Source organism: Necator americanus, chromosome I (assembly GCF_031761385.1).
Source record: "Necator americanus strain Aroian chromosome I, whole genome shotgun sequence".
NCBI lineage: Eukaryota > Metazoa > Nematoda > Chromadorea > Rhabditida > Ancylostomatidae > Necator > Necator americanus.
In genome coordinates this window covers 33,789,923-33,817,332 of record NC_087371.1, presented here as the reverse complement: position 1 = coordinate 33,817,332, position 27,410 = coordinate 33,789,923, and the positions used below count along the sequence as shown (strand labels likewise).

General features: G+C 35.3%; 2 protein-coding genes across 4 annotated transcripts; one reads left to right on the top strand and one right to left on the bottom strand.

Moving 5' to 3' along the window:
• Positions 1-12,814: 12,814 nt before the first annotated feature.
• RB195_007717 (uncharacterized protein) lies at positions 12,815-26,863 on the top strand (the record flags this gene model as incomplete). 3 transcript variants are annotated; one of them, XM_064181496.1, is made up of 14 exons in its annotated part: positions 12,815-12,966; positions 13,049-13,168; positions 21,702-21,798; positions 22,089-22,191; positions 22,290-22,489; positions 23,387-23,508; positions 23,679-23,775; positions 24,010-24,093; positions 24,252-24,356; positions 25,394-25,506; positions 25,585-25,737; positions 25,816-25,944; positions 26,481-26,640; positions 26,765-26,863. In XM_064181496.1, the coding sequence occupies 14 exons, from the start codon at positions 12,815-12,817 to the stop codon at positions 26,861-26,863; spliced, it is 1,734 nt and encodes a 577-aa protein (XP_064038280.1). The 3 variants fall into 3 exon arrangements, with proteins under 3 accessions (XP_064038280.1, XP_064038283.1, XP_064038281.1); XM_064181497.1 differs by lacking the exons at positions 12,815-12,966; positions 13,049-13,168 and having other exon boundaries at positions 21,709-21,798; XM_064181498.1 differs by lacking the exons at positions 21,702-21,798; positions 22,089-22,191; positions 22,290-22,489; ... (7 more) ...; positions 26,481-26,640; positions 26,765-26,863 and having other exon boundaries at positions 13,049-13,172.
• RB195_007718 (uncharacterized protein) lies at positions 16,255-18,371 on the bottom strand (the record flags this gene model as incomplete). The annotated part of the gene is made up of 2 exons (XM_064181499.1): positions 16,255-16,327; positions 18,184-18,371. The coding sequence occupies 2 exons, from the start codon at positions 18,369-18,371 to the stop codon at positions 16,255-16,257; spliced, it is 261 nt and encodes an 86-aa protein (XP_064038282.1).
• Positions 26,864-27,410: the final 547 nt, after the last annotated feature.

The window sequence follows — 27,410 nt, the reverse complement described above, 5'->3', positions numbered from 1 at the left end:
GCGTTGCATCATCGTTAGTCATCGTTTCACGCGATGAGTTGATTCTATGTTATTTGACTCCTTCCCTTCTGAAAACATTCTTCTCTTCGGATTCTTGTTTCCTCGACATAACTGCGAAACATAGTTGGTGAAAAAAAATCCAGAAATTCAAACAAAAATTCATTCAATCATTCAAAAAATCAATTTTTTTCCAATTCAAACTCAGATTTCAATTTTTTTCTTCAACTGAAATTTAAAAAAAATGAAGACGCTAAGCTTCAGACTACTTCAGGAAAAATCCTTACAACCTTCCTGGTAGGTACCATTTCTTATAATTCAAGACCTTCAGTGAACCTTTTATATTATCCAGTTTCTTATTTGTTGAAACAAATCGCACAATCATCTCTTTTCCCCAGAAATTCGTATTTTTAAAGGTGATTATTGGTGGATTTATTTATTTGTTTGTTTATTTATCCACATACACCAATGCTGCACTAAAACAAAACAAAACACATTTATCTGAGCCAGAACATTGGGAAAAACAAAAGAAAAATCGGCAACCATGTTGTCAGTGGGACCGGGCGCAGTTTTTTCCGTGACGGATAACACGCGAACATAAAATAGAAGAACTAGTCTTAAGTTCTCACGAGTAGAGCTAGCTGTCTTGGTCACGCAATAATTGCTGCCGAGGCATTCAAAGTGTGGTTTACAGAGAATATTCTAGAGAATTCAGTGTTCTCTAGCCAGAAAGAAAAATCCCTTATTTTCTTCGTCTTCAAAAATTAAAAAAAGTAGTTGAGACCCTTTTGTGCCCTGTGGCCAGCTAACCCCACGTAACAATAGAAAACAGCATCGGTAGCGCTTCCAATAGAATGCCACCTGAATAACTCAGTGAAAAAAAAGAAACAAAGAAAGAAAAGAGCGCAGAAATAGAACGTTGACATATTTCAGTAGGGTTCAATATTTTCTATCCTAGAAAAATGTCATAAGCATGCAATCCGAGTTCATTTGGTCTTCATTCCTGTCGAATTTTTATTTATTAATGATTTAATAATTTAATTTTAATTTAATTTATTAAGGACCGAAAATCTTGGTTGTGTTCATTTCTATTGTTTTGCTTTTTTTGTTTTTTCTTTTCCTTTTTTTTCTGCTGTTTTGTTGATTTCTTTTGTTTTTTTCTTGCAAATATAAATACATATGTACTGCGAAAAACATATTTCTAGCGTATAAATAAATAAATAAGTAAATAAATAACTGGATGCGCTCCTTACCTCACAATTTATCGTCGTGGTTTCCGAAAAACTCACTTTCCAACGAATGACACATGTATTTTATTTATTTTTAAAATTCTACCAACTGTGTTAAGTGGCTCAAACCTCAAGAGACCTGCTTACGTAGCCATTAGGACCACTTTTTCGATGTCCAGCGAATTCGCTTCCCATCCCCTCCGCTCGATAATTTGAATAAGTCCGCAGTTCCGCTTATGGATTTCCCGAAAGTCACGCAGTTTCTCCGCTGCAAGTCTTTTTTTTTGACGTGTGCTGAAATGAATTCAGCTGTCAGCAATGAACAACTTTGATTAACTCAGCTTAAAAAATCCGAAAAATGACATCCACGTTTTGTTTCACTGTGTCCCATCGACATGAATTTACAGTACCCACCCAGGGACGTCTTTGCTGTATTACCAGCAACCAAATCCGCCTTTGGACTGAAAGCTAGCCAGCCAGATGCGCTGCAATGATAAATCCGGGATTGTTTGGAGATTGCGGCCATTTTGTATATATATATATATATATATCTATATTTATCTATATTTATCTATTTATCTATGTTATCTATAATGTCTATTTATACTGTGTTTCAGGATAAATAAAAAAATTTACTCTGGTTTGTGCACGGTTATTTTTTTCCACAGGGGAAATTTAAAAAGATTGTCAAAGTGGAGAATCAGTTTTTTTTTGCTGCTTACACACAGTTTTGTTGGGTGTAGCGCAGTGGTAAAAAGTTAAGAAGCCTCTCCGTGAATATGCCCTCAATGGTTCGAATCCGCTCTGGTGCCAACCAAGTTTTTAATCCTTCCCCGGTCGATAAATAGGTTTCAGACTTGTCTGAGAGGACAAAAACCCTGATTTGGTATTTCGCCTGGTTTCCGAAAGTCATCCGAATGGCTTTCGTTAACGGTTATGAATTGAAGTCGAACACGGATCATCCCCAAGGGATAGATCTGGGCCACCAATTTATTTATTTATTTACTCATTTGTTTATTACGCTCAATGTGACGTGCCAAAGAGAAATTCTTGAATTCTTCTTTTTATTATTATTATTATTATTATTATTATTATTATTATTATTATTATTATTATTATTATTATTATTATTATTATTATTATTATTCTTTTATTCACAGCACTTTTTAAGGTGACGTACAGACTGGCTTTTTTTTTGGTTTTTTCCTTTCTGGAACATTGTGATGTTTGTGAAGCTGCAATCGTTGAAATGGCAATAAAAGTCGCCTTCAAGGAAATTTTTTTTCCGTTGCGTAAATATCTTCTCGAAAGATTTTTTAAACATTGAATTGCTTTTATATCCACATAATGTCTACTTTTTGTCTTCACTATAATAATTTTTAGTTTATTATTATCCTTTTTACATTTTATAGACTTTTTCCCCGTTATATTTCAAATGTCCAAAGCGCCTGAAGGCCACATATTGATTCTTCCGTGTGAGTTAATTCGGGTGAAATCCGGTAAAAACCGCGCATAACTACTGGACGTGCGATGAAGTGGATTCTTAGCGGGATTATCCCTAGCAGTTATCCTTTCGCTACTTCTTAGCTGTCCCTGATAAATTATCCAAGCTTATTTGACTGATTTCCAGTTCCAGATTCCTTTTTTTGATAAAAGACCTCAGAGGTAATTGCTTCTTTTACTTCTACAAATTTAAAGGGATCACCCTACGAATCTGGGGTGGTACGGATTTCAGGTGGAGTATGAATATACAGAGTCGTAGATTATGGAGAGAAGGATGATTTTGTCTACTTCTTCCTAATTGCCGTGAAAAACGGCCCGGAATATACGGTGTTAAGCGCTCCGGTGCGCTATTTTCTATAAGGAGTTCGATTAGAGCGATGCGTAGAAAGCGCGTAGAAAAAGTAGAGGTAAAAAGTATGTAACATTAGTAAACAGAACACGCAGGACTCTTGTTCACGTATATCTTTAAATTATCAGCAAAATAAAAAAGAGAAGCACACGTCACATCCTCGATCCTTATTTATTTCACTCGTAAAACATTTACATAACTTCTGCAAATCAATTCAGATCATGAACATTGGCGAAATTTCGAGATGAAACAATAAAATGAAAAACGGAAGCTAATGAATGAGTTAAAGACAGTGGTATTGACCATGGTGGGACCCGTCCAGAAAAGATAGGATTAGGGATATAAGAGTATGACCGTGGACAAGTTCAATTCTCCTCTGATCGTCTTGAAAAACGACATGGGACACGATTTTCCTGTACAAAATTTACTACGACTTTATTTTCTTTTTTCTTTTTTTTTATTTCGAAAAAAATGTCATCGACAATTCAGACCTAGTAATAGTTTTTTTTTTGTAATTTTTTTTATCATTTTAAATTTTTACATCTAAAGCTTAAAATTCTCAATTTTCATCCCCTCTTCATTCTCAATTTTCTCAATGTTTTTCTATTACTTCCAATTTATTTGTTATTGTTTTTTTTTAGTTATTTTTATTTGAAAAAAGCCATCGGCAGACCCCTCTTAGTGCTTTTTATACTTCTTATCGGTTTGAATGCCTACATCTCAAGAATTTTTATTCTTTTATTAATTAATTATTATTAATGGTTTTCTGATTGGTCCACATTAAGAGTTGAGAAAAACTCACATAATAAAACCCAACAGAGAGGCAGTTGAGATATCGATCAGCGCTCGGATATTTTGCCGTGATGAGCGACAAAACCACTATTAAAATAAATTTGTAGTTGATTAAGCTTGACAGCCGTTTCTGGAACATTCTCTACGGGGGCGGTGCTTGCGAAACTCTCCTGATTCCTTCCTGTTGTCATTGAGCTCTGGTCGGTTGTTTGCTTGATTAGGTGTTTCATTCTAAGTTTCTGTACGCCGCACCTCGTTATGGACGATTCACTACGAGCACAGAAACTCACCTCACTCGAAAAATGTGTGTTAAACAACTTTTATGCTCATGTAGAACAGCGGATAGAATTTACTCAGAGTCCTCCTAGATTTCCGTACATTTCTACTTTTTATTTTATTTAAATTATTATTTATTCTAGTTTTTTATATTTTTTGGTTTTATTTTACTATTATTTTTATTGATTTTGTTATTATTATTATTTATTTTTTGTTCTTTTTTAAATAGGTTTGAATATGTCCTGAAATCCTCAATAGCAGAGCAAATGTGGACAGATATTAGTTTGTTGTTGTGCTTCGCAGAGAATTTTCATGGATTTCATTTTCATTTTTTGTGAAAATTTTTATTTCTCATTATTTAACCATTTTATTTTTTATTTTCCATTGTTTGTTAAAATTAATTCTTTCATTTGCAGAAAATGTGCTTTGCAGAGGATTTTCTTGGATTTCATCTTTATTTTCACTGAATGTTTTATTTCTCATTATTTAACCATTTTATTTTCTATTTTCCATGATTTTTTCGAAAAACAATTCCTTTATTTTTGTGCTATTTTTATATTTATTGATTACCTTTTGAATTTATATTTTTCTATATGAGTTGAAATTTTGGAAAAAAGTAAAAAAAAAATAGGTAGATGGTTGTGGAACAGAAAAAAAGGAAAAAAAAAACACGGCAAATGGGCCTCGCTCATGAGGACGATCAGATTCGACAGCTACCATATCTGCTGCCAGCTTTGACGATTGAGACGAAATTCACAATGAACATCGTTTCCAGGTCTTTTTTTCCAGAATATTCCAAAAAGATCGATGTCACCGGATGCTGTAGCGATTGTACAAACAGTTTTTTGGTAATGTATGACGTTTTTTTTCTGAAATGCGTTTTCCCGTCTACCTCAGTGTTGTCAGCTGTTTCCATAACATCTATTCCTGTGCTTATTCAGAATTCAGGAGTGTTGTAAGTTTTTCTACATTGATCCGAATATTGAATACAGTCGCATTTCTCTCTGTGAAACAGATGCTTTTCTTCTTATGCGTTATTTTTTTTTTAAATACATATTTAATAACACTGTTTAGTTAAAAACAATAAAATTGAGTTGTCGGTGAGTCGAATGTGAGGGTAACGATAAAAGTTGAACATTTAGTAGCTGAAAATTGAAAATCTGACCACAAAATTTTTACGTTTTCCTTTTTGAAAAATCTCTCATAAAAGGTATCATGGATTTTTAAGATTATCGCTGCATGTGAGTCTGGCGGTGACCGTCACTGTTTCCTCTGCCCGAACATCTTTCAGAGAAATGTCTTTGTAATTGCTTAAAATTCTCCCTAAGCTTCAAAAAAAATATTTATTTAACGGTTCCACTATTGGGTTATTCGTATTTCATAGTGTTAACAATTGCTTTGAGGGAACACTTAAAGTTCTGTTTCCTAACCTTTTGAAATGGAGGTATCGTAAGGTCAAAACGAGATGAAGAATGGTACAGTTGCGTAGGCGGTTGCGCTCGATGGTACGCGGTCGGTGCAGTTAGCGGTGGGGATCAAGGTGGGACCATGGCAAACTGTAGCGATAAATGGTGCTAGCTAGGGTCCCCCTTTGATCCGCTCCATCGGACCTTTTTGAGAGCAGTTAAGCAGAGCTTCATTTTTGAGCCGACTGACTGAGCCAAAAGATGAAGCATGAAGTGTTTAAGCGTGGATCAATCCCCTCAGGATGCGCCAACGCGTTCGATCTCAATTCAGGAGCGTAGAGGATAATTGGCGTGCCTGAGGAATGTGAAATAGCTTGCGGTGCCCAACTGATGCATTAAAGGCATCACCCCGCGAATCTGAGGTGGTACGGATTTCAGGTGGAGTATACGGGATCGTAGATTATGGAGAGGTGGGTGATTCCGTAAAAAACGGCCCGGAAGATACGGCTTCGAGCGTTCTGACGTGCTCCAATCAAACTCCTTGTAGAAAATAGTGCGCCGGGACGCTCGAAGCCGTGTCTTTCGGGACGTTTTCTACGACAATTAGGAAGAAATAACCAAAATCACCCTTCTCTCAATAATCTACGATCCCGCATACGAAATACTCCACCGAAAATCCGTACCACTCCAGATTCGTGAGGTGATGCCTTTGAGGCCTCACTTTGAGCGAGTGAGGAAAGAACCCAGACAGATTAAGGGTTTGGTGAGTCTTGAACGGTTTTGAGCCAACGATTATGGAAAACTCTAACCGCTACGCTTAACTAACCTTATTACGGTGTTGCTAAGCATTAAATAAATTGTTTATCACGCCCACAGGTAAGCACCAGGTTCGGTAAAGATTTATTTTTGTTCACAAGGCATCGTTTGGAAGAATTTACTATCTGCGATACCGTTCATAATGAGTTGTGCATAGTTTTGACGGAATGGTGGGATGATTTAAGGTAACTTTCCGAAAAATTTTCTCTGTTAAAGTCTTTTCATGTCCGAAGATAGGGGTTTTGCAAATTCGCGGTCCTTTTCGGCAGGTCACATGCGTCCACGGACTCTTTTTTCCAATTATTTATTTTACGTCATCTAATTCAAATACACGTTCGGTGGTATAGACAAATACGCTGCCGTTTGAAGAATAAGAAAATTAAAAATAAAAATTAGATTAAATTAAATTGAGTGCGATTGAAATTTATTCGACACTGTTTTATTTGTCAATCCTACATTTTTTCAAAGGGTTGCATCGTTGGAGAGGGCGACTTAATTGATTTTAATAAAATAACTTCAATTCTCAGGTTTCTATTCTTTTTTTTGAAACAGACTTCCTTCAAATTTTCTGCTGTGACGTGCACAAACTATACTCTGAATCTCACCTACTTTTTCTGGAAAAAAATTCAATATCGAAAAATTTTCCCTTTACGCTGTCTTATACCTTAAACCATCCCCGGATCGTACAGAATATGACATTTCTCCTAGAGGGGAAAGAAGTAATTGCAAATATTCGAAATAGGAAACATTTTCTTATCAAAATGACATTTTCTAAAAAGAAAAACGATATAATTTGATCAACCCTGATGATCAGGCAGCTAGAATTTGGTTAGGTCAGAAATTCCAGTCTACTGTTTGGCTCCTCACCGTAATATACTGCTTAATCCTACTGTAGAACATCTGAAAACTTCAGCTAAATAAACAAATGAACGGATAAGTAGGTAAACAATTCTGAAAGAAAAATGACGCGGTAACATGGAAGGAACATCATTTTCGTGGTTAAGCTCATGTTTCTTTCTTCTCGTCACATATTGTTACTGTTTTTTTTTTCACAAAGGAGAATTTTTCTTCAATCGTTTGGTGTTTTTACCTCATATTCTTGCTTCGAATATACCTCACAGAGAAATTGATTCAGAGGTCTTTGAAGATTTTCTTGTAGAGTCAGGGAATGAGAAGAACACGATAAATTTTTATTCATTCGTTTTCGAAGAAAATTGATCACGTGACCACGTTTGTTTTTTTTTGGCGGTGTAGAATAGCATTCCATTGCCCCGTTTATGCATCTCATTCTGGATAACATTGAGGTTCTCAACATCTACCGCACGTCAGTTCCACTTCTGAACTCATGACAGCGTTGAACGATTATTTTTGTTGGAAACTGATCCATTTTTCTTCTATTTCACACAAATTATACTTTTATTGTATGCATATTGCTGAAATTTCACTCTCCACCGCTCACTTGTAAACCCTCCATCGTAATTCAAGGCTCGTTTGTAAGGCTTCTAAGAATTAGGGAATTTTTGAAAAAGAGAAGAAAGGGAAAGTTCTAGAAAAGAAATTTAATGGCTAAGATAACTTCAGAACAGAATAGTTTATTAAAATGAAATCAAAACAATAGAAATAGGTAAAGTAAATAAAGTGTCTGGCGCTAATCAATCCGCTCGGGATCCGCCACCACGTTCACTTCAATTCAGAATCGTTTGAGGTTCACGAACGTGTAACGTGGCCTATAAAATGACTCGCAGGTGCTACTCGATGGGTCAAGTCAGTGTTTTTATCCTCCCAGACATGTCTGGTACCAATTTATCCGGGCCCCGGAGGAATAAAGGGCTTGGTGAGCACTAGGGCGGATTTGAACCTGCGATCGATCGTGCAGGCGGGGGACCTCTAATCGCTACGCTACGCCTGCCCAAAATAATATATATGTATATATATATATATTATCACTATTTTTGGAATTAGAATTATAAAAATTAAGACATTAGAAATAAAATTAGTTTAGTTAAGTTATTAAAAATTAAATTTTCCTTTCCAACCCGGATTTATAGTCGATGGCAATTATCTTTGTCCGGAAACCGCAAATCTGGCCTTCTTTGCTTGGCACACGCTCGCCGCTTTCCTTGTTCCCATCGATTGCGTATCACACAAGGATATTTGATGATGAATGCTTCAACTATTTTACATGTTTATAGTTCTTAGTGATAAGTTGGCGTGAGCGACGACAATTTACGTTTGAAAGCAATTCCTCGTGGATCTGAATCCAATACATCTGTCTTGAGATGATAAATAACCACGCAATTCAGTACTATTTGGTCGATTTGCTAAAGCATACTGTATGAAATATTACTTAATTACGAACTATAATCGTTTCTCGAATAATTCTATTCGAACACGAATTCTATTCGAAACCATAGACATATTAAATCCACTGCATACGATATATACAATATATATTTTTTTATACGTGCTCTATAAGTATATTTTCTGTCTATCCATTGATTGGCCATATATATGCGCTGGGTAACATCCCTGTTTGTGAGAGCAAATCCTTCTTGGATGAGAATATATCAAAAAAAAAAGTCAAAATAAATAAGGTAGAGGATAAGATTGAAAGATGGATAATTTTGCCTCAACATAGACGATCCATTTTTGGATTAGCCTTCCTTAAGGCTCCTCAGTAGGGAAGGAAATCCTAACAATCCTAATCCTAACGAAACCCAAGCCACATAACCTCTACATTATACAGGCAGATAAATACGATTGGATGAGGGCTCCGCAGTTTTTATATTGCCTCAAGCAAGAAAAAAACGTGAACGGTTTCACGTAGTCGCACGTCTTTGCTGATGTGTAGTACTGGAAGATCACCTTCTCTCTGCATATGCTTCGCTGAGGAGTTAGGAATGACGTATTTGTACGTTTGAGAAAACCTTAACCTCTCATCGATACAAATTTCTACGGCAGGCACTGATTCACGTAGCTACGCTTTGACTGGAATGGAATACATTCCTCGGCAAGGAAGGTGCTGAGGAATGTATTCCACTCTAGTCAATGCGTAGCTACGTGAGTCAGTGCCTGCCGTAGAAATTTGTATCGATGAGAGGTTGAGGTTTCCTCAAACGAAGCGATTGACATTGAGGTGAACCTTCACTAGCCCCACCCGTCGCTGCAAGTCGGGTGAGGCATGGCCCCACCTCGATCCCAACCGCTAGTTCCACAACGTCGCTTAGGGCGCAGCCGCTTACGCAACTGCATCGAGATCGTTCTAACCGGAATATAATAGGAGTAGGCACTGGGCCTGTCATCGAGTAAAGAATCAGCCGGTTGCTGACGTGACGATCTTGACCGCTTGTCAGAACCTGACCGATTTTCCCTTTGCTTTCGTCTTGATTTCATCACCAGTCGCCGGCAGACGCGGCGCGTACGCCCACATGCGCAAGTATTGCACGTTACTACGTGCCTCGTAGGAAAATTTGATCAAGCAAGATCATTCCCCAGGCCATTTTTAGGGCCGTTATGGGATATTGAGCGTGATCGTGCTCACTCTAGTGATCTGCATACCTTATCTCCGTCCAAAGGACGTCACGCTCACCGGGCGGGTGAAAATACATTGCGCCGACTACATTCACTACGGTACCATCTTCCTTCGCTGCATCCACACTTACAACATGTGCCATAACACACAATTTTTAAAGAACTGATGGCGAAGAAGAAGAAAAAAGAAGAAAGGAAAGAGCCGCTTGAGCTTTTCCTACTATTTCATTTTAGTTTTGGAAATAGCACACCTCCTCAAGCGAGAGGAAACGCGTTATCGATGGTGCAATGCCGTAGTTAATAGAGTTAGAGGGCATCCTTAAGCTGTGCACTCGTTCCAAACAACATATTGATGTCGGGATGAGGTGCTCGACCATAAGGAGAGAGCATTCGAGCAAGGAAAGCTCTTTTAAGACGTCGTATGGATTTCATTTCACATCTCCTTATTCCACTTAGGACGTAAAGGTCATGTTGTCAAGTATTTCAGCCTTATTATTATTATTATTATTATTATTATTATTATTGTTATTTTAGTATTAGTATAGTATTATTTGTTGTTAAGTATTAATGAGTCTTTTCGAGTACTTATCCTTCTTTCGATGGATTTTCCTGACTCATTATCATTTCCCTGCTAATTTCTTCCACACATTACATAGATGTATCGTAAAAACGTTCCTCATAGGAAGAGAGGTGTGCACCTTCCGAGAATCAATAAACTATGAAGTGAAGATTAAAGCGAAGTCCTTCCTTCTTCTCGAGATTCCTTTTGATTCGGATTTCTGCAATGTTTATCTTCACTGATATTTATATAAGGATTTCGTAAGGAAGATAAAATCTTTTCCACAATGAAAAAAACTCACCAGTGTCAAAAAAACAGTAATAAGTTCGCAAGGATCTCATCGAAACAAAGTGGATTTCTCTTCTAAATTTATCGTTTAGTGCTCACCCTCAATCCTTTAAAACGTTTCCCTGGATCCTTGAAAGAAACATAAGAGTATGTGCACGTGCGTAATCCACTTGTCAAACCTCTTCATCCGTCAGATTTACTTAGGATGAAGTGGTACTGTTTAATAGAAAAAAAAAACGTGTATCTAACCTTTTCCTTTGTTCACCGAAATTTTTCTCCGGGATTTCCTCACCTAACTCTATGAAGCGGCTAACTCTAGTAGTTAATCTAGGATCTTCTTCCCGTAAATTTCTCTAGGTGCCTTTTTTTTTTTAGGATTTTCGAGTGTTACGCTTGCATGTGGTTGCTTCTTTGCACGCTATAGTCAGCTCAAAAAGACATGAAGCTGGATGCAATTGCGTAAGCAGCTGCGTTCGAAGCGCTGCGGTGGACCAAGCGGTTGAGGTCGAGGTGGGATCATCGTGAACTGCAGCGATTAGTGGTGCTAGCAAGTGTCGCCTCTCGATCCTACACTCACTACTGTACAGTTTCGTGCACAGCCGCTTACGCAACTGCACCGAGTTTCATTTCGTTTTGATCCGAATATGCTCGTTCAAATGTCTTTCCTTTCAGAAGTGATCATTTATAGCAACGTTACAACTTTCCATCCGCGATGCTGTGCACTTCCAACCCCTTCAAATAATTGATTGACTGTATACCAGTTTGAAAGTGTGCCGCAATAGCGCCGGACTTCCATTTTCTTGAGGTTCTTGAGGTTCTACTGCCTTAAAGGCATCATCCCACGAATCTGAGATGGTACGGATTTCAGATTCACCCACCTCTCCATAATCTACGATCCCGTATAAGACACCATCTTATACGGGATCGTAGATTATGGAGAGGTGGGTGATTCCGTCCATTTCTTTCTAAAAAAAACGGCCCGGAGAATGGGGCGCGTGCGCAGGGCTGGCGCGCTCCAATCGAACTCGTCGTAGAAGATAGCGCACCGGAACGCTCAAAGCCGTATCTTCCAGGCCGTTTTTTTTACGGTAATTAGGGAGAAATGGACGGAATCACCCCATCTCCATAATTTGCGACTCCGTATCCGTATCCGTACCACCTCAGATTCAGAGGGGATGCCTTTAACTGACCTCACCAAAAAATTCGAAGTACGACGGTTTCCCGTGAATTAATGGTAGAGAATGACATTTTTCTCATTAACAAAATCCTAACTGTTTGTTATTTTTTTTTGGGGAGAATATTAAGACTGATACAAGATTATCCACCCTAATCCTGGAAGTCTGACGTCGTTTCTAGTGTGTAGAGAGTTTCCCTTCTCTTATTTTCAGATCACACTGACAAAAGATGATTTAGACGTCAATAAAATACCCATTATAAGCAGTTCGATACATCTGCACACCACATGTGGCCGCCATTGCGAAGAAACTTTATTTTAATGCCCCGGTTTTTTTTCCTGGACAAATTCGTTTAGTATCATTTTGTGGTATCGGTACATCACCATAGGTCCCAGTAGTCTGCTCTTTTAGCGTTCATCCACGATGCTGACGTCTCGTGGAATCCACTTCATCCCGTTTACCTGTGAGTTCTGACGTCGGTACACCACCCTGATCCGACTGAACCCATCTCAGCGCTTTCTGAGAGCTTAGAAATACACTTGGAAGATATCTGAGCATCGGTAACATTTTTAAGAGGACAAGAATTGAAATAGAAAATCTGTTAATATTTTTTTACAATTTTTTTTAAAAACAATTAAAAGGGATTTGAGTCAGTATTCTCAAGTGTCTGTTTCGAGTTCTGAGTTTTCATGCGCTTTTTTTTTTTCTTAAATAGAAAACTCTCCTTCACCCAAATTCCTACCGAATCGACCAATCCTACTGCAGTCCCTCAAAGCCCCACAGAGGGCGAGATTCGATTTTATGTTTTCTTTTCCCTCCTCGCGCATTTCATTGATTTTGCCGAGATGGAAAGCCAAAGAATTATTTTTCCAATCAAAGGTTCTTTCTTATCCATGATCCATGATGTTGGCGTCTTTTCACCACAGCTGTCGTTGTCAAATCGTTCTGATTATCCTCTCCGTAATCTAAAAGAAGCTAGAATTTTTAGGATTTTCGGCGGTCTGAAGGACCAGCCTTCGATGGTTCTTCGCCTTAGATGCATTAGGTACGAGCTTAATTAAATCCTTTTCATATATTTTAGAAGACACAAAAAAGATGAAATGATATTCATTTATTGATTTTTTCAGTTTTGGCATTTTATCAGCTATTTATTGTCCAAAATGCCAAAAGGTCCGTCAAAGTCGCCATTGGAACGCTTGCTATGCATGTCGGTCCGTGGCAGCATCGACATCGACAGGTCAGAAATGGTAAATATCCTATCTTTTTAATTCTTTTTTTTTCCTGAAATCTGGTCCAGAAGGGAATATAGGAGGAGCATATGAGAATCAGTGGAGATAATGATGATAAGAAATGAGTAGCTCACAGCTAGGTCATAAGAAACAAACAAAACTTAAAACTATAAAAGTAATTTTAAGAAAAAAAATCATAAAAGTCATCAAAGAAATATAACGGTAGTAGTAAAAATAATTTTCCTAACTGTAACCATAACCATAATTTTGGTAGAAATTATAAACTTATCCGAAAAAAAAGACGTAAAAGATCATGGAAAGCTGAAAATTACAAATATATCGGTGTTTATCGAGACTAATCCTATTAGTTTTCGCTCAAAATTTTCATTACTGCCAATAATGACTAGTCGCTCATTGTTGGGTCCCATTTTTCAGGTTCTAGAGTGAAATGGGGCCTGCATTGGGGCTAATTCAAGGCGAGAACTTAAGGATACAAATTGATTCCAGAAGAATTTATGGTGGGCGCAAAAAATTCCCTTAGGCCTAAACTGCTTATTCTAAGATTCTCTATGTACTTACCAAATTTTGACGTGTATCCTTTTTCGAATTTGCGCAGACGTTGGAAATTAGCGGGAATTGTGACTTTTTGGTTACGGATTTAGAAAATCATGGATAGGGGAACTCACGTGGGAGTGAAATTGTTCCAGTCAACCTTTACCCAGGCTTCTGAGAGCTGGAAGTCGGAGAAGACGTCGAGAAAGCCGAAAATTCAGGTTTAATAGGTGTTCACATTGAAAAACCTCATAAGCAGGCCGTTAGAAAACGTGAAACTTAGTTTTTCCAAGCGCCGATCCGGAACTGGTCGACTGCTTCATGGATCGATTTCTTTTATTGTCTTTTTTCTCCTTTTTTTCTCTTATTTAATGTATGCCGTTCTTATACAAATCTCATACTGTACTTCAGTTGTGACATAGCTGTAATGTCGTGTGCACGCGGGGTCGCGCGTAAAGTATAAAAACGACGTTGTACCGTGTGTGGCGCGAGGTAGCACGATATCTATAGCGTTGTTAAGGTAATGGGAAAAAAAAACGTTACGAGGCAGCTGAACTCGGAAAAAGCATCGATTCGACCTTGAACATTCCCAGCTGAATGTTATCATTCAAGTGAATGGCCCAAGTTCACCTTTCAATGCCGTTGTTCTTTTCTTTCTCTCTATTTTATTGTTTATCATTTGTTTTTTTTTTTCATTCCCTCTTGTTCTATTCCTCTATGAGAGTTCATTTTAGAGAGATCCATATCATATCCTAGAGAATTTTCATTTATTCAGAAGCAGAAAATGTGGAAATGTGAAACAGATCCGTCAATTTTTGTGCGAATTAAAAAATGTCAATTTTAACCTCATTTAACACATTTAACACCCTAGAATTGGTAAAAGTTTCTTAACTATTTTACTACTATATTATTATTATTATTACTGTATTATTTATTTTATTACTATATTTTCAAGATTTTATACCTAAGTTTACTCACGATTGATTACTGTAATTAGAACTGAATTGACTTAAATAAAATTTTAAAAGTGTAAATGTCAAACTGCAAGTGTTGAGATTTCCATTTTAAGAACATTTCCTCAAAGGAAAGAAAAAGGCAGGGAAAAAAAGATTTCATCAATAAAATTGATTACTTTCGATCTCAGATCTGTTGTTTTCCTTTTTTATCGACCTATTTTTCCACATTTCGCATAAAAATCACTTCGAAATATATTATGTACTGTCATGATAGTTTTCCTTATTTTATAAAAGTTGAGTTATCTATAGTCGGAAAGTTTTGTAAATTTATTGATCAGATCGTTATCGCTAATCACGCGAAAAAATTTTTGTGGACTTTTTTTCTGGGGAAACCCAAATCCACCTGCAGGTAAATATTTTTCTGTCTGGAATAGCACTCGCTGATCGTTTCTGTTCTAGGATTTTCAACTGTGGTGAGAATGATTTGAAAGAAAATAGTACATAGTGTATCAAAGAAATTTTTCACAGCAACTTCGTGTACACAGAAAACATCTACATTTTCGAACTATGCACAATTACCGCTTACAATCCGTTTGTGTCCTGCAGTAAAGAGGAAATAGCGAAATTTCTGGATATAATTTGAAAATTCCGCTCAGAATCGTTCCTCGTTTGAAACGAAAATCGATTAAAATCAAGCGTCAGAGTACAGTACGCTGTTAATGAAGATTTGAAGAAATTATTTGTATTTATATTTCTTCCGGCATTTGTATTTTTGTGGCATACACACATCTGTGTGCGCTTCCCTACATGTTTCGCTTCAATCCAACGTTTAAATGACGAAGCGCAAGAAAGGAAGCGATATGATAAGTGTATGCAAAATTTTCGACACTTCCTCCGTACGGTATTTCCTCTTTTCTTTTAAAAATTGGAATTGATGAGGAAAAAAACGCAGAAAAATTTTTGACGAAACTTGAAAAATTCGAGTCAGACTAAATATTCTGTGTGTACATAGCAAGTTCTGTGTGTCGCATCCCGTAGGTATCGTTTAATTACGAGAAGAAATTAATTGTTAGGTTAATTAAATTATTTAATTTACTACTAATTCCACTAGTTCCGATCTTTAAGAGAAAAGAGGAAATAAAGTACAAGGAAGTGTTCAAAAATTTGCATACACTTATTATATTATATTATATTATATTATAATTATTATATTACATTCAATTAATTTAGTTACATTTTAATTTTTACTTAAATTAAATCAAATTAACTCTTAATTTGACTGAATCTTCCTTCTTAAAATCTCCTACTGTATTTGATATCTAAAATATTAAATATGACCAATATTTCAAATGCATATTTTATTGTGACTGCAAATAATTCCAGACATAAATATTCAAATAATCTCCAAGTCATCTCTCCTTGAAATCTCGACACGGTGAAGTGGATTTATGTTTTTTTTTTGTTTTCTCAACGAGATTTTGGTGAAACTTTACTTCTCACCTAACGTTTCCAGAAACTTTTGGTCATAACTAGATTTTTAAATGTATATCAAAAGCCTTAATCTCAGGGACCAAGATAAATCTTTCCTTTCCTTCCTTACGGGACTAAGGAGACTAGGACTAAATTGTCGCCGAAGGCGAATCTTACAGTCATAAGGAGACGGGTTGTCCTGAAATGAAGTTACTTATAGGAGAACTGGAAAATCCCAATCGTGAGAAAATCATTCTTCTTGTTACCGACAAATCCCCATTGCCTCCACTCATTTCATACGAGCAGTTTGCGAGTTTTTTAACGTTTTTCTCTATTTTTCTTATGATTTTCGCATTCACCTCTATTCCTAACGTACCAGTAGAAATCCACAATTCCCTTTCGACATTTTCTTTTTGTCCAAGACTATTTCTCATAACATTGGCAATATAAAATATGATCGGTATTGTTGTTATAAGTGACAGGAGGAAGACTACGGAGGTCATCTGATAACGATGTGAATTGTGAGAGTATGTGTTGAGAAAACAATTATGCAGCCTATGTGCCCATATAAAACCACCCGATTCGACATGTTTTCATTCATTTCTATAGCAGACATATTCTCTATTTTATCAATACATTTAATTATTCACATATTCCAGATGTTTCTCTATTCAAAAAAAAAAACAATCAGACGTGTAGCGAAAATCTGTTTTGAAGATAATTTAAAAAAGAAAATTGAAAAAAGTAATGTAAAACAGCAAGAATTTCGCCTTGGTATCGGCCATAAATTTGGTGTTTATCCGCCACTTTATTTTTACCATCGATTCTGTTGATAATCCATAGAATTTCTTATCAAATATTCCTGCAAAAATCTATGTGAACTGTTCTAAGAAAACTAAGAAATTTATTGTCATAAAATATGTACATGGAATCGTATCTCCCTTTCTATACCTTTGGAATTAAGACAATATATATATATATATATATATATATAAGGATTAAAGACTACTAAAAAGTAGATGCTATTCCCATTACAAAAAACTGATCCTAAAACGAAAAGAATAGAATAAAAAATTATTCTAATGGAATATACTTGCTTGCTAGAATTTTTACAACCACTAAACCACTGAAAAATTAGAAGAAAAATCCTTAGAAGTAGAAGAATTGATGAAATAAAAATTTCAACAAAAATGAATAAGAATAAATAAGGAATGAAATTAAAAGTAATTCAAATAATTTAAAGTATAAAAGGGGAAAAAGAAGAAGGTAGAAAGAACAATACTTTGAAAATTTGAAAGAAGAGTAGTTTGTAGTGGCACGTTGAAAAAAAGTTAAATAATAATGAATAAAAAATCTAAAGAAATAGTAATATAAAATTTAAAAAAAGTTTAATAAGTAACAATATAAAGTTTAAGAAAAGTTAAATATTAATGACAATCAATAAAAAAGTTAAATAAATAATAATGCAAAATTTAAAAAAAGTTAAATAATAATGAATAAAAAATCTAAAGAAATAGTAATATAAAATTTAAAAAACGTTTAATAAGTAACAATATAAAGTTTAAGAAAAGTTAAATATTAATGACAATCAATAAAAAAGTTAAATAAATAATAATGAAAAATTTTAAAAAAGTTAAATAATAATGATAACGAATAAAAAAAGATAAATAAGTAATAATGTAAAGTTGAGCTAAATACTAATGACAATCAATAAAACAAGTTAAATAAATAATAATACAACGTTTAAAAAAAGTAAAGTAGGTAATAATATAAAGTTTTAAAAAAGCTAAATAATAATGACAATCAATAAGAAAATTTAGTTAAATAGTAATACAAAGTTTTTAAAAAAGTTAAATAATATTGACAATGAATAAAAAAAACGTAAATAAATAATAATACAAAGTTAAATAGAGGTAAGATGGATATGTGTTGTTCCTAGGGAAGTAATTTCTCATTATAACGAATAAGAAAAGCTTAAATAAATAACAATACAAATTTTAAAGTCCTAGAGACGAAAGTTCACATTCGGCGGTGAGTTAACTCGAATTTCCTCACGTCACATCACGTGCTTTTCGGGAATGCTTTGCGTCATTGCGTCGTCGGTGCTCGGCTGCAACCGTTGCTGCTGCTGCAAAGCAATCGTAGCGCAGCGTCTTTGAGTCTTCGTCATCCAGCGAGCGACCACGTGGTGGCTGCATTCCGTCACCGTCACCGTCACCGTCACCACCACCGCCACCGATCATTTTTCTTTTTTTTCCCCATGTTCCTTCTATTCATAAGCGTAATGTGCACGTACGTACGTTCGTTCGTTCGTGCGCGCGCTCGTTCATTCGTTCGTTCGCTGATCTAACGACCCCTTCCAACGACTTGTTCCTATCCGTTGTTCCCGAAGCGGGTCACATACAGTTCCGTTGAGTAATATGTGACCGGAAATGATGATCTTTCCTCCCCTCTGGTCCGCCTACCCCGCTCCCGGCCGGCTGCTAATGTTTGTTGCAGAGCAGCGTTACGGGGTTGTTTGCAATTCGATGCTCAAACATTCGACGAATCAGTTTTTGTTCTCCAAACATTCGTTTTGTTAACTTCATCTCCGCGTACATTCGTGAATGCATAGGAATTATTTTCCACCGCTTTTTTTTCATCGGAAAGAGATATTTTCACAAATATTTTCACACACACACTCACAGAGCTTTGATCTTCTTATCTTTTTCCTTTGATCTCCGCAATCAAAATAATTCGAGCGGGAAACTTTCAACATTTATTTGCTGTGCGATGGGTCTGGGAATTGTTGGCGGTGCTGGTATCATTTCTGCTAATAATTCAGTCGTTTATATCCTTAATAATAACGGATAATCTCTAATGAAATTCCTTACAGTCTGATCGTGTGTAAACCCCTCTACTCTCATCATCGAATTTTTTTCTCCTCCACTCTATCAGCCCGTTTATCAAAATCTCAAAAAAACGCCATTAAAAGCACTCGAACAGTGATTAGTACAATGATTGATTTCTCTCGTAGAAGTTGGGTTCTAATGCATTATTCATCTTTCTTCTTCTTCTTTCTTTTCTATTTTAATTTCTCATAGAAATCCTTTTTTTGTGTAGGTCTACTTTCTAGGACTTTTGTTAACGCTTTGGAAAATCCTGTCCCTATCTCAGTTCTCTATTTCTTTCCTCTTTTGTTACTTAACGTTTTTTTTTTCTGGATAGTGGACAGTAATTCCATCTATGTACAGTTCAAAGAAGTATGGAGAGACAGAGCAGGAGCGGAAGGAAGGTAAAAATTCGAGAGAAGGAAAGACAAATCCTTGTGATTTTTACATTTGCCTACATTTGATCTCACACTACATTCTAATGATAACTTGTCAGATAATTGCAGAATTTTTATTCTATCGATAAGAAGATACAAATTAGGCTCTCCTTCAATTTTTTTAATACATAAAAATGTTCATATTTTAGTTGTAGCAGCTGTTTGATGGCTTCAACATTCGTACCGTTTCCCTTTTTCCTTACCGAGATGACATTCCTTGAAGCATCCTTGAGCGCCTCATTATTCAAACCTATCAAAAAAAGAAATCTGCTGAAAAACAGAAAAAAAATCTCCTGAATAGATAGGAGCATTTTTATGTATTTAAAAAATTGAAAGAGTCAGAAATCTGTATCTTAATCTGTATCTTCCTATCGATAGAATAAAAATTCTGTAATCATCTGACAAGTAATTATTATTATATTAAACTGTAATGTGAACAAGCTCAAATGTAGACAGATGGGAGAATCAGAAGAATTTTCTCCTTCTCTCGAATCACCTTCGATATGAATGTAGATCAGCGTTTCTTAGGGAATAGTTACGTTGTTTTTTGAATTCACGGCGGAGATGAGCAATGGGTCGTCATATATATATATGAATGGATGCTACTTTCCTTCCAAACCTGCCTATTAGTCAGAATTCATGTACAGTTCCTGGAGAATGTAGCATTTCTAGGAAGAGTTGGTCTCAAACGCACTGCTACTTTCTTCTCCGATGAATCTAATACATATTTATATTTATATATTCATATATACATATATTTGTATATTTACTTATTTGTTTATTTATTTACATAATCTACTAATCTACCACAAAGCAATCAAAGCAGATCTACAATCTTTTTTTCCTTTCTTCTCTTACTATTGTTTATTTTCCTATTAATCTTTTGAACATCGCAGTTTCCTTGTCATGAATCCAGATTTATGCGTAGGACTGGAAAATGGTGGAGTCTTTTTTTTTTCAAATTTCGCATTAGTGGACTTGGAAAAAAAAACTTCTGAGACGGTCGTGGACAAATTTTCGACCTAAGAACGCTGCTGCAATTATGGAAAATTTTTCCAGGTCTACCTGTTCAGGTTGATTTCTGAAAATATTAACTCGGAGAACGAAAGGATTTTGCGAAGAAATATTCAGAGAGCATTTTAAAAATTAGCATTTGCCCTCATACTTAATTCAATTGACTTATTTCCATTTAAATAACATCTGCAACCGTACAATTTTATTTTTTCACTTATTTATATTTTTTCGCATTTTTTTAAAAATCATTCTATACCTGAAATTTGTAAATGATGGAAAAAAAACTCATGACTAAATAATAACAGCCCGTAAATATCTTCATAAATAAACGGATAAATCTATGATCTTCCCGAAACGTGTAAGCACGATTACGGTTAAGTTTCATTCTCATCAAATAAAAACAGCCCCAATAGATCGATCTAAATTTATTCAGATTTCCCAACTTTCTGGAATTCCCGTCATGAATCATAAGAATTCATGATGTCACCGCGTTGTTGTTTTCGTCACCGTTGAAATTACTCAGCGAATTCGATTCTAGGGCTTGTGTGAGACCGAATAAGCGCGCGATGGGAGGTCCCCCTCCCCTCCCGCCTTCGACGACGTATCTGTCGGGTTCAGCGAACGAGGTGATACATAAATGTAATGTGATAGGAAATGTCTCCCTTTATGCATTTTGAACTGAAACTTTCCTACAATTCTGGATGAGTCACTCTGGAATATTCTCTAATTTCTTTTATGAAATTTCCAAAATTAAATAAATAAAACGTAAATATGTATGAATAATGAAAAAATAAATTAATTAAAAAGATAAAAAATTAAAATAATAATGGAAAATGAATATATATGTGAATATATGATTAAAAATAAATATATTAAATTGAATTTTAATTTCTGAATTTCTTCATAAATCCAGACCAAATCATTTCCTATCCTTATGCCTTTCCTATCATCCTTTTTTTTCCTTCCTATCGCTTTTTTTTTCTGGACTGGATTTTTTTTTACTATACCTACATAGATATTTTTGCTCTTTTTTCAAATTTTCCATTTCAACTCATTCTAGCATTTACTTTTAATAAAAATCCACTACGTCGCTTCTTACGTTACGCTGCTTTTTTTTACTCTTTCTCTTTTCTTCGCTTCGATTATCTTAGTTTTCCGTTCTTCCCAGCGGTGCTGATAAGCTCATTGCTCCGTTTCTTATCGTTCGTATCGTTTTCGTTGATTTACTAAATGAAATTTCCCACCGGTACAGGAAGGAGATGGTTTTCGATGTGTTCAAGGATGTGGTACATTCCCTAGAAGGTGTTCCATACCGTAAACCACGACGTCCCTTATCGAATTTGGAAAGGGTATGGTTGTATGGATTTGTGGTTAAATGCCCGGAGCTAGTCCTTTTTTCTCTACGGGTTTTTACACCAGGAAATTGCTAATTTAGAAGTTCTTCCTGCAAGAGCAGATAAAGTAAGGGTGTTTTTTTCCTCAAATTATGGTCATAAGGAAAAGATTTGTCCTGAGATGAAGTTATTTATAGGAGAACTGGAAAATCATATCGTAATCTTGAGAAAATCATGTGGAAAGATGCGGAAAATGAATTTTATTACTGTATTAATAGACTTATTAGCAAGTTTATCACCTTCAGATCCAAGAATGCTGCCGATGTCTTGTGCTTACCGATGCCCAACTCCATCAAATGATGATCGCATTGGAAAAAAGCATGAATCAAGGTCTTGCTAAAGAAACAGGTACGTTAGATGAGAAGAACGTAGGAAATCTCTCTTCCTACGTTTTTCTCATGTTCTCTCACCCTTTTCTTCTATACTCATGCCGGCATCTGTTCCAGCTTCTACAGCCGCCGTTAAAATGCTGCCATCATATGTTCGAGCTGTACCGAATGGAAAAGAAGTCGGAGATTTTCTAGCTCTGGATCTTGGTGGAACGAATTTTCGAGTGTTGCTGATTCGTCTAAAGGGAAGAGAAGCAGAAATGATTGGAAAAATTTTCCGCGTACCGGAAAATGTGATGAGGGGTAGTGGGGAAGCGGTAAGTGATAGGTATTTTTTCCTCTGAAATTTTCTGGTTCTTCTATTATATTCCGGAAAAAGAGAACAGCATCATCGCTGGAAACAAAACACCTTGAACAGAATTTGTTTTTGATTAGAGGTTTGGAATGTCCGATTAAAAAAAAAGAGACATGTCCATTCTCCAATGTATAATTTAAAAAGAGGAAAAACTTGGAAGAATTCATTTTGATGGATAAAACTTTCAAAATTTCAAAATAAAAAGAATGATCAAAAATATTTTCTCACAGATGTTATACACAAGTCCAGTCATTGAGTAGTTCCTGTTTTCCTGCTCGCTTTCCGTAAGAGGTCGAAATTTCCGTCAAAAAATTTTTTTCTGGATATTTATCTGTCAAATTTGCTTGTTTTTTTTTGTAGATGACACATCTCTTATTTACTTAGCTATTCTAAAAATTTCTAAGCAGAGTTAGGCTGTTCTCAAATTTTGGTCATCCATTTCCTACTTACCGATCGATCGCCGCATCGATCTGCGGCGATCATTGGCGGTGATCGTGAATCGTCAAGCTGAGAAAATACACATAGACTAGTTGAAAGTTTTAAAAAATCAAAAATTGATTGAAATCAGCTGACTTTAAATTTTTTAAAATTAGATTTTAGTTTTCCTGTAGTTTCCAATACCATTCAAAAGCGTTCAAAGACGGTACGAAATAACGAAATTTTCACACCACCACTCTGTCATTTTTTACTGATTAAGGGATAGAAAATTAGTGGAATAAGAATAAGTGAAACTCATAAATGCAATTCAAAAAAATTTAGGCTCAAGTGTTAGAATTCAAAAAAAAAAACGAAATAAACAATGTACTATCATTTTCACAGTTCTGTATTTCTAAATTTCATGTTCCATGTGATTTTTCAGCTTTTTGACCATATTGCTGATTGTATGGCAAAGTTTATGACAGAACAAGGTGTGAGCCACGCTGAGAAGCTGCCACTTGGGTTCACCTTTTCATTTCCTTGCAAACAAGAAGGATTAACCTGGTAAGAAAATATCGTTCACCGTTATATTTTTTTTCAAAGGCTTATTACTACGGCTTTGACTTGACTTCAAATGGAATTCAAATTTTCTAGGAATAAGTGCGCTTTGCGCTTTTTTTTATGAGTGCGTAGAAATTTGTTTTCGACAAGATTTCATCTTTTTTTTCTTACAGTGCGAAACTTATCAACTGGACCAAAGGTTTTAGCGCCAGTGGAGTCGAAGGAGCAGATGTCGTCACAATGTTGAGAGATGCATGCAGAAGGAGAGATGTGGGTTCAGCAGGGAAATTTTCTTTGCTCACAATAATTTGAGTCTTTTTTTCCGGCTGACACAGCTCTTATAGAGTCGTCTTCCAGGTCTTCAATTCCAAATTCCATATGATTGTAAAATAAAAAATTAAATTAAAAAGTAGAACTAGTTAAATATAATAATCTAATGCATAACATAATAAATCATAGAAATAAAAAAGCAAGTAAAATACTTCGTAAAATACATTTTTTAAGGATATTGATATCGATGTTGTTGCACTTCTTAACGATACGGTCGGTACGCTGATGGCATGTGCTTTTAAGGAAAATAGTTGCACGGTGAGTAGTTATAAATGTGATCGATTAATCGATTTGTCATTCCTTTGTTTTGTGAGAAGAAATTTGTTAACTTCACCTTATTGTTTATATGTTCCACGATTTTTTTGTGTTGGAAATACAAAAAAAATCTATCAAATAGAATAACACTGTTATTTTAGGTTGGCATTATCGTTGGAACGGGAACAAACGCTTGTTACATGGAAAAACTATCGCGTATAGGAAAACTTGGGAACGAATGTGACGGGGACGGTTTACCGGATGAGGTGATCGTAATTGCTGAGAAATGCTTCGAATATTCTGTATTCCTCGATATTAATTTATTTTTTTTTATTTTTATTTACCTACCAGAAGCAAATAAGGCTTTTATGATGAGGTAATCGTAATGCTATTTTATACTCCTAGTACATGTTACTGATGTTTATTTATTTATTTATTTATTTATTACGCTCAAAGGCGTGCCCAAAGTAAGAGGCAAGGAATGAATACAAATAAAGAATAGAAAATCCAGCAACGAGAAAAGAGTAGAATGGGATAAGTCACGCTGTTCTGGCTGAGCCAAAATTTTTATCCTAAGTGGCTAGAGGTGGACGTTATTTGGCTGCCTCATGGATTTGAATGAGAATATCAAATCCAGAATAATCGATTTCTCAGCGCAGTTCCACTTTCTCCTCACCTTTCTTATGTATTTCGACCTCTGTAAACATAGGGTGACGTCTTCAACCCCTTGGGAAATACCCGATGACTTTTTGGCATGATATTATGCCATGTATTATATTATCGATATTTAATAAGAAAAAACTTAAATTTAAATTTAAAAAACTAAAACTATTAAATTTAAAAATTAGAATATATGTTTGTATTTTACATATTGTTTTTACTCTTTATATTTTTATTTTTTAAATGTAGTAACATTTATATTTATATGTATATTTTACTAATTTGTGTTTTTATTTATCTTTTTTATTTATTTTTATTTATTTTTAAATTTTTTCATTCATCTGCTAGAAATAATAATAGAAAAATTTGGCACATTCATATTTTCTATATTGTTTTAATTTTTTTTATATTTTTATGTATTTATATATACAGATTTGTATATATTCGTACATATTTTATTTGAATATTTTTTTTTATCTATTATTTTTCATTATATTATTGTCTAATATTGACGTGATGAAATATTAAGGTACATTTTTTTTACTTATATTTATATATTGTATTTATTGATTTTTATTCAGCCGCCAGAAATAAAAATGGGAAAAACGATGATAATAATAAGATCAACATATTCTTGTTCCAGATGATTATTAACACGGAATGGGGAGCGTTTGGCGATGACGGTGCTCTAGATGGGATTCGCACACAATACGATAAACTTGTCGATTTAAACAGTATAAATCCAGGGAGACAATTGTAAGTTGAAATAAATTGATCCATCGAGAATCGATCCATTGTTTTCAATTTCTCGACACAAGGAGGAAACTGTTGTAGATTTGAGAAAATGATTTCTGGTATGTATATGGGTGAATTGGTTCGTGTAGTGCTGGAGGCGTTGGCAAAAGAAGCGCTGTTATTTGATGGTGATTTTGAGGCAATATCTCAACGTGGATGCTTCCCCACAAAATACGTGTCGGAAATTGAGAGGTTTGCAGTATTTTCAGGAGATAAAAGATTTAATTTGAAGTTGGGGAACTGATAACTGACCTTTAACTCTAATTTCAGTGAACTACTCGAACAAGAAGATCGAACATTCCAGAGAACGTGCCAAATCCTTGAAGATATCGGTGTTGAGAATGTTTCAAGCGCTGATTGTGCTAATGTGGCCTACGTATGCAGTCTTATAAGCACAAGGTAAGTCTATGAAGTCAGTGACAGCGTTCAAATACAGAAATCCTTTTCTGTGTTCGAGAAAAAAAAGAGAAAAGAAAAAATCCACTGTCAAATGAGTTATCGGTGAAGATAATCACAATAGATTGGGTAGAAGGGTGTTCATGGATTGAAATTTTACAGTATTCTACTTTTACAGTATTTTATGGTAGAGTTACAATGAACCATTCTATTTTATTCTAAAACAACCATTCTAAAACTTCTAAAACACTCGATAATGTAGGTCCGTATTTTCCAGCCTTTTCTCTGAAGCTGCTCATAAGCTCCGTGGAATCCGAGCGAAATCCCAACTTCTTTTTAGGGTTGTTAACAACCACGAGTGAGGTCATATGTATCAGCTGCCTTTCTTTCAGGATCTTCAATATTTTTATATAGAGTTTTCCATTTTGTAATCTGCTGTGATTCAAGTGCAAAAAAAAGGCTAAAATACAAAAATCTACATAATTTTTCGGTACCGTCACGTATGAAACAGGAAAATTTTCTGAGAAACCAAGTTTCAGAGCAGCTTATATGACAGCAGCAGGAATTGCTACATTGCTGAACCGTATGCAACGACCTCATGTTACGGTAGGCGTCGATGGTTCCGTTTACCGTTTTCATCCGTCCTTCCCACGTCTTCTAGACGAAAAAATCGATCAACTGATAGAAGGCGACATAGAGGTATAGATAGACTGATAACTAATAATTAATTTGTGATTTTTTAGAATTAATTTGTTCAATTTAATTATTTTTTGCTTGAAACAAATTTTTGACATTATTCCGCAACAAATTGCTACGTTTACAGTACCAACTAATGCTCTCCGAAGATGGTAGTGGTCGTGGAGCGGCGCTAGTAGCGGCAGTGGCTACACGTATGAAGAAGGAACAACTTGGCAATAATTAAGTATAGCTCTGATATGCATTGATTGTTATCCATAGGTTCATCAAAATCTGCAAGGAAATGTTTTCATAGTTGTCTCACTAAGTCTAGTAGTATCCTTTTATCGCAAATTGCTTTCGCATCAAGGAGAAGCTTCTGAAAAACGTTTCCTGATTTTTCAAAATTGCACGAAAATTTTCCTTCCGGCCATCGATGGTACTTTAAAGTCAAAAGTCACATCTCTTTCCATTTTCCAGTTTTCCAGTTCAGGGAATCGTAGGATTGGAAAATAAAAAAAATGTATAAGAGTCCAATTCGATCATTTTTCCAAATAACTCCTTTTCTGGATAAGGTGAGCTAGCGGCTAGAGATTTCTTTTACACAATAAAATTCCGTGGAATCGTGAACCTATAGATATCATCATTGTGTACTAGAAACATCTGAATTGGTCTTCCAACTTTAATTTTTTTTTCATTTTGTTGAAGAAATTAGCATTCTAATATGAGCATAACTAAAATCTGTTATATAGTGCTACGTGCTGTAACATGCACCTTATTATTGTCTTTTAGGC